Source organism: Rhincodon typus, chromosome 29 (genome assembly GCF_021869965.1).
Source record: "Rhincodon typus isolate 14 chromosome 29, sRhiTyp1.1, whole genome shotgun sequence".
In the NCBI taxonomy this organism is placed as follows: domain Eukaryota; kingdom Metazoa; phylum Chordata; class Chondrichthyes; order Orectolobiformes; family Rhincodontidae; genus Rhincodon; species Rhincodon typus.
In genome coordinates this window covers 38,464,024-38,477,050 of record NC_063360.1, presented here as the reverse complement: position 1 = coordinate 38,477,050, position 13,027 = coordinate 38,464,024, and the positions used below count along the sequence as shown (strand labels likewise).

The 13,027-nt window shown below is 44.1% G+C and overlaps 1 protein-coding gene across 2 annotated transcripts in view; it reads right to left on the bottom strand.

The window, feature by feature from the left end:
- fkbp8 (FKBP prolyl isomerase 8) overlaps positions 1-12,504 on the bottom strand; it is a 13,632-nt gene extending 1,128 nt beyond the window's left edge. The window contains exons 1-8 of one of the 2 annotated variants that reach the window (XM_020535576.2): positions 12,434-12,504; positions 11,537-11,886; positions 10,928-11,097; positions 10,528-10,616; positions 9,635-9,855; positions 7,630-7,802; positions 5,720-5,797; positions 2,441-2,572 (exon numbers count right to left, since the gene is read on the bottom strand). In XM_020535576.2, coding sequence (XP_020391165.1) covers positions 2,441-2,572; positions 5,720-5,797; positions 7,630-7,802; positions 9,635-9,855; positions 10,528-10,616; positions 10,928-11,097; positions 11,537-11,873 — 1,200 coding nt within the window. In that variant the 5' untranslated portion in view covers positions 11,874-11,886; positions 12,434-12,504. The other variant, XM_048614074.1, reaches the window with a different exon arrangement.
- Positions 12,505-13,027: the final 523 nt, after the last annotated feature.

The following is a 13,027-nucleotide window of genomic DNA, read 5'->3' as shown; positions in this document are numbered from 1 at the left end:
CCCCCCCCCCCGCTCGGCCCCCGTGTCTTATTTCCGTGGCTAATCCATCTAACCTGCACATCCTTGGACTGTGAGGAAACTGGACTTGCTGGAGGAAACCCACGCAGACACAGGGAGAACACGCAAACTCCACGTAGACAGTTGCCCAAGTGGGGGGGAAATCAAACCTGGGTGTCTTGCGAGTTTGAGGATGCTACTTACAGTGTTGATAAAGGAGAACCAGTGAATGTGGTGTATTTAAATTTCTAGAAGCTTTCGAGAAATACCACACAGGTGTTTGGTAAACAAAATGAAGTGTGTGGGAAGGGAGTGGTGGGGGGTGGGGTGCAGACAGTTAACATGGATAGGTACAGATTGAGAATTGATTTAGGCAGAAAACAGCAGTCACCAGGTTTTACTCGGAATGGCAAGCTTTACTAGTGAGGGAAGAATCAATGCATCAGCCATAGCTATTACTAATCTATATAAATAACATCTCTGAACAGGCTGATTACAAAGTAATTTTTTTTAAAAAAAAAATAAGTGACGCAACTCGAGCTTTGTGATGCAGTGGTAGTTTCCCTACCTCTGAGCCAAGAGGACTTGGTTCAGGTTCCACCTGCTCAGAGGTATGTAATAACATCTCTGAACCAGTTAATTAGAAAATAAATAGATGTGGGGACTAACTGCAACATTTCCAAATGTGTTAATGACAAAACTGGTGGCAGTGTAAGGATTTGTCAGGCAAAGTGAATAGGAAAGAACGTACTGAATATAATGAGAAACTGTCAACTTTAGTGGAAACCTAACACAGAAAGACAAAGTGTTATTGAAATGAGGAGTGTGGGAGGTGCAGGTGTCCAAAGGGACCTGGGTATCCTTGTTCATGAGTCACTGAAAGCTGGCATGCAGCAGCAACAAGCAGGATATCTGAAAGTTCGGATTAGTAGCAGGAGTAGGCCACTCAGTCCCTCCAACCGGCTCGGCCATTCAATAAGATCATGGCTGATCGCTTTGTGGTTTGAATTCCACATTCCATCTACATACTTTATAACACTCAATTTCCCTTCCCAGTAAGAATTTATACTTCTTTTAAAATATTCACCTATCATCCAATGCGGAGAATGCCAAAGGTGCACAATCTTAGAAAAATATTTTCCTCAGCTCTGTCCTAAAGGAGTGACCCCTAATTTTTAAACAGTGGCCAGTTACACAGTTCTGGACTGACCCACAAGAGGAAACACCCTTTCCCATCCACCTTGCCAAGATCATTCAGGTCACCCCTCTCTCTAAGCTTCAGTGGAAACAAGCCCAGTCTGCCTAACCTTTCCTCAAACAACCCACTCAGTCCAGGTATCAATTCAGTAAACCTCCTCTGGACCACCTCCAATGTATTTGTGTATTACCTCAAAGGAGTCTAAAACCATACATAATATTTCAAATGTGGTCTCAGCAATGCACCATATAACTAAAGTATGCTTTCTTTCACTTTTAATTCCTCTTGTAATGCAGAATAGCGTTCTATTAGCCTTCTTAATTAGTTGCTGTACCTGTATACTAACATTTTGTGACTCATGGATCAGAACACAGATCTCTCGAAACCTCAGAATTCTGCAGTTGTTCTTCATGTAAGTAATACTCTGCTTTTTTTATTCTTCCTGCCAAAGTGAACAATGTCACATTTTCTCACATTGTACACCATTTGCTAAGCTTTTGCTCACTCACTATATCTATATCTGTCCACAACTTCCTTACACCCTTTTCATAACATCCTTTCCCACCTACATTGATGCAATCTGCAAATTTAGCATCAAAGCCTTTGCTCCCCTCATCGAAGGTATTAATGTAAATTGTGAATAGTGGAGGCCCCAGTACAAACCCCTACATCACTGCTGTGACATTGATCGTATCCCACCAGCCTTATTCATACATCCTCACTGTTTTCTGGCAGCCAGCCAATCTTCTAACCACACTAATGTGCTACTCCCTACACCATCATTTCCTAATGTGCACGATTACCATTAATGTTGTACCATGTCAAATGCATTCTGGAAATCCAAGTACAGTACAACTACAGGTTCCCATTTAACCATGTTACTTCTTCAAAAGACTCCAATAAATTGGTTAAACATATTTCCCTTTGACAAGACCATGCTGACAATCCTCCCAATTACATTGGGTTTGTCCAAGTGTGTTCCCCACAACAGATGTCAAGCTGACTAGCCTAGAGTTTCCTGTTTGCTGCCTCTCTCACTTCTTTAATAAATATATTTGCTTCTTGCCAGTCTGAGGGAACATTGCCAGAATCTAGTGAATTTTCGAATGAATACTTCATTGACCAATATTTTTAAGACTGTCCCAATCAGAAGTGAGCACCCCCTATTTAACAAGCTGTTTCCATGGAGATTCAACCTGGGCCAAGTGTGAAGGGGAAGTAGAAACAATTTTTGAATTCACATACCCAGGATGATCGGGATGGTTGGCAGCGAGGAGGCACTGCAATGTCTCCGAGCATCTTGCGATACATGGCCTGCTCGGTGATCCGCTGCTCTGACTGCTTCCTCATGACCTGGGACAGTTCAGCCTGAATCGCCTGCAGATCAGCAGCAACAGCAACTGTTAGAGACCACAAAAAAGCCAAACCAAAACGCTCAGCAACAACAATTAGTGTTTTCAGAAAAGGTGTATCCTGTCTACCCAGATCATGGACTTCACAAGGAACTGACAATCCAAGAGGACTGAGAGATCGCCCAAATGCAGATTTCCAATAGAAATTTAATGTTTCCTGTGAGAGACCTGGAGTTTAAATCAATGACGTATTGGTGCAGGGTCACCTAGAATACACAAAGGGTTTTTTTAAAATCTGAGCAATCCTGACTACAAGAAAACCCCATTAGTTTCTAATCTGCATAACAATCTGAATTCCAAAACTCAGTCAAATTTAGGAAGAGGCAGCTTGGACATTACAACACAATATACCAACTTGTATTTATAAAGCACCTTTAAAGGAATCAAACATTCCAAGGCCCCTTGCAGGGTTACCTGTTGGAAACTGAAACAGAGTCACAAAAGGAAATAACAGGTCAAAAACATCTGTTTTAAGATGTTCTTTAAAACCAAGAGAGGAGCCAAGAAGAAATTCCAGAGGCTTGCACTCAAGCAGGTGAAGGCACAGCTACTGATGGAGGAGAGATGAAAATTAGAGATGTTCAGGAGGTCAGAATTAGACGAGTAGAGAGATTTCAGAGTTACTTAGGGGCTGGAGAATGTGACAGAGATAGGGAGGGAACAGAGCCTAGATGGGATTCGATAACAAGAACGGGAATTTTAAAAATTGGGATGGTTCAGAGAAGGTTTACTCGACTGATACCTGGAATGAGTGGGTTGTTTTATGAGGAAAGATTGGACAGACTGGGCTTGTTTCCACTGGAGTTTGGAAGCGTGAGGGTGACCTGATCGAAGAGTACAAGATCCTGAATGATCTTGACAAGGTGGATGTAGAGAGGATATTTTGTCTTGTGGGTCACTCCAGAATCAGGGGGCACTGCTTTAAAATCGAGGGTCTCTGTTTTAGGACAGAGATGAAGAGAATTATCTCCAGGTCGGATAACACAAAAACAGATCAGAAGTGGTGAGAATGAAAAAGAGTCTGCAGAGGGAAAACGACAGGTTAAGTGAGCAGGCAATAACTTGTCAGACAGAATATAATGTGGGAAATTCTAAGGCTATACACTTTTGTGGGAAGAATAAAGGAGCTGAATATTATTTAAATGGAGAAAGACTGCAGAAAGCTGCAGCACAGAGGGATTCGGGAGTCTTCATACACAAATCACAAAACGTTAACATTCAAGTTTAGTGGGTAATACGGACAGCAAATGGAATGTTGGCTTTTATTTTAAAGAAAACTGAGTACAGGGGATTTTACAGGTTGTGTGTGGAAAGATTGTTTCTCATTGTAGGAGAGTCTAGGACCAGAGGGCATAATCCCAGAATAAGGAGTCATTCTTTTGACAGAGACAAGGAAGATTTTTTTTGTCTCAGAGAGTAGTGAATCTGGGGAATTCTTTACCGCAGAGGGCTGTCAAGGCTGTGTCATTAAGTATATTTAAGGCTGAGACTGATTTTTAAAATCAGTCAGTGAATCAAGTAGAGTGGAGGATAATCAGATCAGCCATGATCTCATTGAATGTAGGGCAGGTTGGATGGGCTGAATGGCCTGAATGGCCTACTTCTGCTCCTTCATCTCATGGTCTTTCCAATATTTAATTGGTGGAAAATTTTCCTTACCCCATATTGGATGTGATCAGCAATTAGATAGTTTGGAAAGAGTAGAGGGTTTGTGAGAGGTGATGGTGATGGTGAAAGACAGCTGGTTGCTGTCAATGTAAATGTGAAAAGTGACAGTGTTTTCTGGTAACATTGCAAAGGCAGGCCCGAATCATGCCAGCGTGTTCGGCGTACTCCTGCATCTTCTACATTTCAAACGGGACTGAACCTCAGAAATACACGACTGGTGCAATGACACTCTCAAGAATCTCCATAAAAACAAGTCCTTCCCTTCTCAACACAGACAAGTGTTAGATGCTGCAAACTGCAGGGCAAGCTAGACAACAATTCACCAAATGGGTAGTGTTGAAAGAAAGAAAGAAAGAATTAAAGAGGCTGAAATAGGCCCAGGAGATTAAATACATAATCAATATTTATTCAACAGTGGCACATAGAGTTTAATTTAGATAAATGGGAGGTGCTGCATTTTAGAAAGGCAAATCAGAGCAGGACTTGTACACTTCATGGTAAGGTCCTGGGGAGTGTTGCTGAACAAAGAGACCTTAGGGGGACAGGTTCATAGTTCCTTGAATGTGGATCACAGGTAGACAGGATAGTGAAGAAGGTATTTAATACGCTTGCCTTTATTGGTCAGTGCATTGAGTACAAGAGTTGGGAGGTCATGTTACAGCTTTACAGGACATTGGTTAGGCCACTTTTGAAATACTGCATTCAGTTCTGGTCTCCCTGCTGTAGAAAGTATGTTGCGAAACTTGAAAGGGTTCAGAAAAGATTTACAAGGATATTGTCAGGGTTGGAGTTTTTGAGCTATAGGGAGAGGCTGAATAGGTTGACCTGGAGGGTCAGAGGCTGAGGGGTGACGTTGTAGAAATTTATAAAATCATGAGGGGCATGAATAGGGTGAATAGCCAAGGTCTTTTTCCCAGGGTAGGAGAGTCCAAAACTAAACAGCATAGGTTTAAGGTGAGAGGGAAAAGATAGAAAAGGGATCTAAGAGGCAACTTTTTCTACACAGAGGGTGGTGCGTGTATGGAATGAGCTGCCAGTGGAAGTGGTGGAGGCTGGTACAATTATAACATTTAAAAGGCATCTGGATGGGTATATGAAATAGGAAGGGTTTGGAGGAATATGGGCTAAATACTGGGAAATGGGACATGAATTTAGGATATCTGGTAGGCATGGACGTGTTGGACTGAAGGGTCTGTTTCCGTGATGGACAACTCTCTGACTCTATCACATGGGGATAGATGTAGTTCAAGGTATGTTCTACATACGTCCACACAGAGTTACATACCACTCACACACAAATAGAACCAATACTGGGAAGATAAGACAGTTCTTCACAGAAGAAACAACCTTTGCCATATCTGCCTAAAAGCCCATGCTGCCTCTCTGTGACAAAAAACGACAGCGACCACAGCTGTCAACACCCTGGGCAAAAGCACCTGCTCACCTTATTTGATGGTTCAAGCTGTGCAGCTTTCCTGAGGACAGGAATGGCCTCTGTGTATTCACCCTGCAGGGCCAGGACCTAGGAACAGAACACTAGCTGGTGAAAGGGTGTCAGGAGTACAGCCTCTCGCCATTCTGCCAAATAAACCAACTGTTCTTAGGAGACTACATGCAAACACCAACACCAGATGTGGACTGTAAGACAGAACTGTGATGCCTTTCCTGGATGAGCGATTCTTTAACACATAACTATCTAGTGGTGCAATGTGCCTTCTTAACATAGACTGAGCTGAAAGTAAAATACAATCCTTGGTTCCAATCATGCAAGATAAACAAAGCTTGTGCTTACTCAACATAACAGCAAAAAGGTTTCTTTCTTGTTCAGAGTGACCAAATTATGATAGAAATTTTACATTAAATTTGAAAGTGGTGTTCATTTAGGAACTAGGGTCTCAAATCTAAAGAAGGAAAATACTAAGGTATCGGGGCAAACTGGCTACAGTAGATTGGAACCTATGTTAAACAACATCACAAAAGACAGGCAATGGCTAACATTTGAAGAACAAATACATTGCTTACAACAAAAATAATTTACTTCAATGCACAAAGTCCAGCAAAAAAGCGTAAGCCTGAAGATCAGGAGGATTTTAAAATTTAGCAAAAGGACGGAGAGGCAAGGAACAATTAGGGGCAGTCAGCATGGTTTTGACAGGAAAATCATATCTCACAAACTTAATTAGTTTTTTTGAGAAAGTAACCGAGAAGATTGATGAGGGCAGAGCGATAGACTTTACTAAAGCCTTTGACAAGGTTCTTCATGATAGGCTAATTAGTAAAGTTAGATCACACAGGATTCGGGGTGAGCTTGCCAATTGGATACAAAACTGGTTTAACAGCAGGAGACAGAGAGTGACAGTGGAGCATTGTTTTTCGGACTGGAGGCCTGTGATTAGTGGTGTTCCAGAAAGATCAGTTACCCAAGTAAACAGAGATCTTGACCAACTGATTCAATGGGCTGAAGAGTGGCAGATGGAGTTTCATTTGGATAAACGTGAAATATTACATATTGGTAAAACAAACAAAGGCAAGACTTATACAATTAAAAGTAGGGCCTTGGGTTGTGTTGTAGAACAGAGACACTAGGTTCAGGTACATAATTCTTTGAAGTTTGTATCACATATTAGATATGGTGGTTAATAAGGTATTTAGCACGTTTACCTTCATTGCTCAGATCTTTGAATATAGGAATTGGAATATTATGATGGGGTTGTACAGGACATTGGTGAGGACTTTGATCTCCTTGTTACAGGAAGGATATTATTAAGTTGGAGAGGGTTCAGAAGAGATTTACCAGGATGTTGCTGGGAATGGAGGGTTTGAGATATAAAAATAGACTGGAAAGACTGAGATATTTTCTACTGGAACACAGCAGGTTGAGGGGTGACCTTATTCAGGTTTATAAAAAAATCACAAGGGGCATGGATAAGATGAATGACAGGGGTCTTTTCCCTAGAAAGGGAGAGTTCAAAACTAGGGGGCATATTTTTAAGGTGAGAGGAGAAAGATTTAAAAAGGACATGAGGAGCAACGTTTTTTTTCTACGCAGAGTATTTCGTGTGTGGAATGAACTTCCAGAGAAAATGGTGAATGCAGGTACAGTTACAACGTTTAAAAGACATTTAGATAAGGACATAAATAGGAAATGTTTTGAGGGATATAGGCCAAACACAGACAAATCGTACTAGTTTAGTTTGGGATTATGGTTGGCTTGGATTGATTGGACCGAAGGGTCTGTTTCCATGCTATATGACTCTATGACTGTTCTGTTGTGCACGCACCGTGAGTACAATTCAGAGATATCAAAGAAGTGTTATCATATCAAGATTGGATTTTGAGAGAGACTGGGCCTACCTTTCCTTTCCTGAAGAGGGCCTTGACGTTGTTCGGTTGGTGCTGGAGGGCTGCATTTGAGGATTTCAGAGCTGCCTCAAAGTGTTCGAGCTTTAACTGAGCAGCTGCCAGATTATTCAAACATTTCACCTTCACATTCATCAGCTCCTTCTCCTCCCCCTCCAGAAAGTCAACTGCAAAGTTAATATCAAGTTTCAAACAAAGAGAGTGAGTGAATGACTGAGAGAAGATGCAAGGAAGATGTGTAAGGGAGTGAGTGAGAGGGAGCAAGACAGAGTTAGTGCCCCTGGTAACAGCAGGGGAAACAATGTTGAGACAAATGGAAAAAGCCAGCCAAATGAGAGCTGGGAACAAGCTGCTCGAGTATTGCTGCCTTTCACACATGTGAAAATCTGTATGTCATATGGAATGATAGCATGCACTGACTGCTCACAGGGTCCAAGGATGTGACTGGCAACATCCCAGAAGGATCAATATTGTGAATTCAACTCTTAATGATTTATATATCTAGGTTTGCCAATGACAGAGATTACAAGATAGTAATCAGCTATTGATTTAAGATTATAAAACCATCCACTGATGGAGTAAACGAGTGTGGAAAACCGAGACAGGAGAATTTCAATGCAGGTAAGCATCAAATCACACGTTTTGGAGCAAAAAGTGAAAACACCCCAGCATTACCTAAACGGTAAAAGGTTAGAATCGCTGGAGATCTGGAATACAGTTACTTACAGAAAGGTATTAATGAATTGGAAGCAATTCAGAGAAAGTTGAGACTAATACCTGGAATGAGCGGATTGCCTGATGAGGAAAAGGCGACAGGCTGGGCCTGCATCCTCTAGAGTTTTGAATAGTCAGAGGTGATTTAATTGAAACATACAAGATCCTGAAGGGATTTGACTGGGTGGATGTGGAAATGCTGCTTCGTCTTGTGGGAGAATATAGAACTAGGGGTCATAGTTTAAAAATAAGGGGCTGCCTATTTAAGACAGAGATGAGGAAACATTTTCCCTCAGAGGATTTAAAATCTTTGGAAATCCTTTCCTCAAGAGGCAATGGATGCAGAATCTTTAAATATTTTTAAGGCAGGGGTGGATAGCTTCTTGATTTCAAAGGGGGTGAAAGATTTTCAGGGATATGTAGGAATGTAGAGTTGAGATTAAAATCAGATCAGCCACGATTTTATTGAATGGCACAGCAGACTCAAAGGGCTGAATGGCCTACTTTTGTTTCTTACTTGTATGTTGAATTTTAGTACAAGATTCAGGAAGCCCTATAAACCAATCATTAAAGTGAAGTAAGTCAGATACAAGAAATACCCAAAGGTTAATGGAATGTGTGCCTTGATAACTGGTGGCCCAGAATAGAGAGGGAGGAAGAAGCTGCAGCTCTCGAAATGAGACCACGTCTGGAATAACTGTGTACACTCCAGGCACAGTGGTACTGTTCTGAATTCAGGGTTAAAAGATCCAGATTCAAATCCCACCTGCTCCTGATACAAGTCAAAACATCTGGGCAAGCTGGTTAAAAATATCTACACTTCAGAACTAGATGGGCCAGATTTACTAGAATGCTACGTGCCAAGGCATGAACTAAAATCAAATTCCTTGGAACATTTAAACTATGTAAGTGATTAAAGAGAGGATTTTAGGATTTTGAAAAGAACTGATCAGTTGATAGACAGAGAGCGAGAGCGAGAGCGAGAGATGCCTCTCCAGGGACAGGGGCAGGACAGGCAATGGGCCTTACAATCCAAGCTAGGCCTTTTAGGAGAGGGGCTGCAACAAAGGACCAGGTCAATTCATCACTTTATATCATACACTGACAGACTGTGACTGGACAGGAATATCGAGGTACAGGGAGCCAGGAAGAAGCTGAATGAATGGTTGAACAAGCTACCGAGACTGAATGGCATCATCCTGCACCCCCCTATCCTCACATTAGTTACATCTTTCATTTTAGTTCCATTCAAACAACTCCTGTAGCGGTGCAGTGCTCAATTTACCTTTGGAGCTGGAGTTGATGATATTGAGAGCAATGTCGTAGGAGCTGATTGCAGAGACATATTCATTTCGCAAGAAATACGTATTTCCTCGCTCTCGTTTCTTATTAGCCAGCAGCAGTCTCTCCTTCCCCGACAACAGTTCCAGGTCCGGGCTGTCACCCACAGAGAGAAGCTGAACCTCCAAATGGACAGTGGCATTTGAGGGCACACTGGGCTCAGAGCTGAGAGATGAGAGACAGCATTAATGACAACTCTTACTATACCAACCAGTTCCACATACCTTATGCTGCACAGAATATTTACTTTAAAAAACAGATGATGCCACAGGGACACAGCATTGATAAAGGTTCCCACTGGACCTCAGTACAATCCTGCTCAAAACAACAGGCTGAAATTCTGCTAACTGCAAGACTCCAAAATCCAGGAGGTCCATCACAAAAAACTCATGGAAAAAATCCAACACCAGTCAGCCAAAGATGGACAGAAATCCGAGAGAGAAATGATAGAGCAACTCAGCATTTTACAAGGAGCTTTACTCTGAATCTAAACCGTGCTGTCCCTGCCCTAGGAGTGTTTGATGGGGACAGAGTTAAAAGGACTTCACTTTCAGTTTAAAAGAGTACAGTTACCTCTCATCCTTTTAAACTCCAATGAACACCAGTCCAACCTGTTCACACCTTCCTCACAAAACAATCCCTTCATCCCAGGAATTAGTTTAGCTAACCCTCTGAACTGTTTTAAGCTTGTACTGTCCGTGTCTGAGGAGTCTTAATGAAACATGGACCCATGTGCTGAGGGATTGATACAGAGAAACAGCTTGATAATGTCTGCAGTAAGGATTGGGGTTTGCTGATCCAGATGCTCAGGAATTACAAGGAGGTCTCTGCACCCACCTGCCCAGACTGCCGTAAGCGTACTTTGCATCAGAGACAATCAATGCAACTTCATTCTGGTCCATCAGCTGAACGCAGAGATCTAATGCCTGGATAAAAAGAGAGAACGAGACCCTGAAACATTACTCTCACGGCACCTGCCTCTGTAAAGACAAAGGAACCAGAAATCTAAACAGAAAGTGCTGCAGGAACTCAGCAGCTCCAGCAGTATCTGTGAGGGTGGAGGAGGAGGATGGAGTAGGTGGCGAGAGGGGGCGAGGTGAATGTTAAGTCAAGTATGAATGTTTTTTGCAAGTTCAGAAGAGCCACATCCAGCACTTTCTGTTTGAATTTCAGATTTCCACCATTTGCAGTGGTTTGTTTCTATTGGAAAGGAACAAGAAACCCGCCCAAAACCAACCTGGATAACATCACCGTCCCCCACGGTGAAACAAAGATTGGGATCTTCCTCCACCTCTGTCCCATCCTCCAACGTCATCTTCAGCCTCACTGTTACATTCTGACCTTTCTGTGGCCTCGGCTCCTGACTCTGGCCAGCTACTAGAACTTTCTTCTTCAGCAGCCCGTTCCCTGCAGGAGTGAGCAAGGAAATTAAGCCCTGAGAATTGGATAAGAGGAGGATTCAGTGATGATGCCATCCCAAGTTATATGTTTGTGGGTTTTGCTGGTCAGGCCAGCATTTATTTTCCAGCTCCAATTGCCCAGAGGATAATTAAGAGCCTACAACAACACTGTGGGTTTGGAGTCACACATAGGTTCGACTAGGGAAGGACAACAGATGTCCTTCCCTAGGCAGACAGCAAGACAGAAGGATCTAAAGTCGACTAGTGGCATGACCAGCCACTACGGCGCTCCCTCAGCGCTGACCCTCCGACAGTGCGGCGCTCCCTCAGCGCTGACCCTCCGACGGTCCCTCAGCGCTGACCCTCCGACGCTCTTTCAATATTTAATAAACAACTAACATGTGGAAAGAATGTGACAGGTAGTGTGTGAGACAGCTGAACCATACCCAGGACCTGAAGCCACTCATCATCAGTTTCCTGTGAACTGTCCTGATTCGCTGCCCTGCTTCCAGCCTCTTCGTTCATCTTCCTGATGCTGGACTCCGGGTTTTCCTCATCTGCATCCTGGACCTCAGGAAGTCCCAAGACTTCCAAAGAAGGGAGCTCACTTGTGTCCTCTTCATCTGTGTCATCATTGCTCATCTCAACATCCTCCCCACTGTCAAGGAGAGAGGCTTTTGTGCGGACTGGGAGCTTCCCTGAGGCGTGAGTGACATCACGCTTACTCCCTGGAGTTACTGCATCTCCGGCTGCCCCCTCAGAACCCCGGGCCACCTCCTCCATGTGAGCTCAGAAACTGCAAGGGAGGAAAAGTAAGTAAGTAAATGAACTGGCACAACATTCTCCAAATTCACCATCAAGCAGCTCCCACTGTCCCATTACTGAGAAAGTAATTGAGTTTTCACATGTGAAGTTACTACCCAGTTCCTCAGTGGGACAGACACTGAGAGGATCAAGGTAAATGGTGATGCCCCCACAGTTGGACAGCATCCCTGGCTTGCTAATTAATATTTGGTGCTTTCAGAGCCGGCTATTACAGCCCCAGCAGATATTATTTCCTTCAGAAGAGAAGGAACAGTCAGAGAGAGAGTGTGTGTGTGTATCTGCTCCCTGAAGGCACAGCTGATCGACTACAGCAGGCAGCTGAGGTCACTGCAGCAGCAAAGGCCCCAGCCTCCATTAATCCAGGGGCAGAAAGGGAATTAAACAGACTCCATGCAGCAAAAGTGCCCTCAGACTGGGGGACACCACAGGCCTTAGACCCCCGAGGGTATTTGACCGGTTTCTATGGCCCCGGAGGTATCTGACCAGTTTCTATGGCCCCCGCTCACTCTGTCTCTCACCTTCTCCCTAACTTCCGCTCTTCAACCTCAGGCTCCGCCCGCGGGGTCTCATTGGACAAACACGCGGTGCCCTCGCCGTTGATTGGTTTCTGCGGAATGTCAGTCAAATCAACTTCCTTTTCCTCCACAGTTTGGCACCAACGGGATCTCTTAAAGTGGCACCCACCCAGTGAGCCAGCACCCACCAGTGAGCCAGCACACACCCAGCACCCACCCAGTTAGCCAGCAAACACCCAGCGAGCCAGCAAACACCCAGCACCCACCCAGTGAGCCAGCACCCACCCAGCAGCCACCCAGTGACCCAGCAAACACCCAGTGACCCAGCACCCACCCAGCAGCCACCCAGTGACCCAGCACCCACCCAGTGAGCCAGCAAACACCCAGTGACCCACCCAGACAGCCAGCACCCACCCAGTGACCCAGCAAACACCCAGTGACCCACCCAGACATCCAGCACCCACCCAGTGACCCAGCACCCACCCAGTAACCCATGCAGTGCCCCAGCACCAAACCAGTAGCCCACCCAGAGAGCCAGCAACCACCCAGTGACCCAGCACCCAACCAGTAACCCACCCAGTGACCCAGCAGCCACCC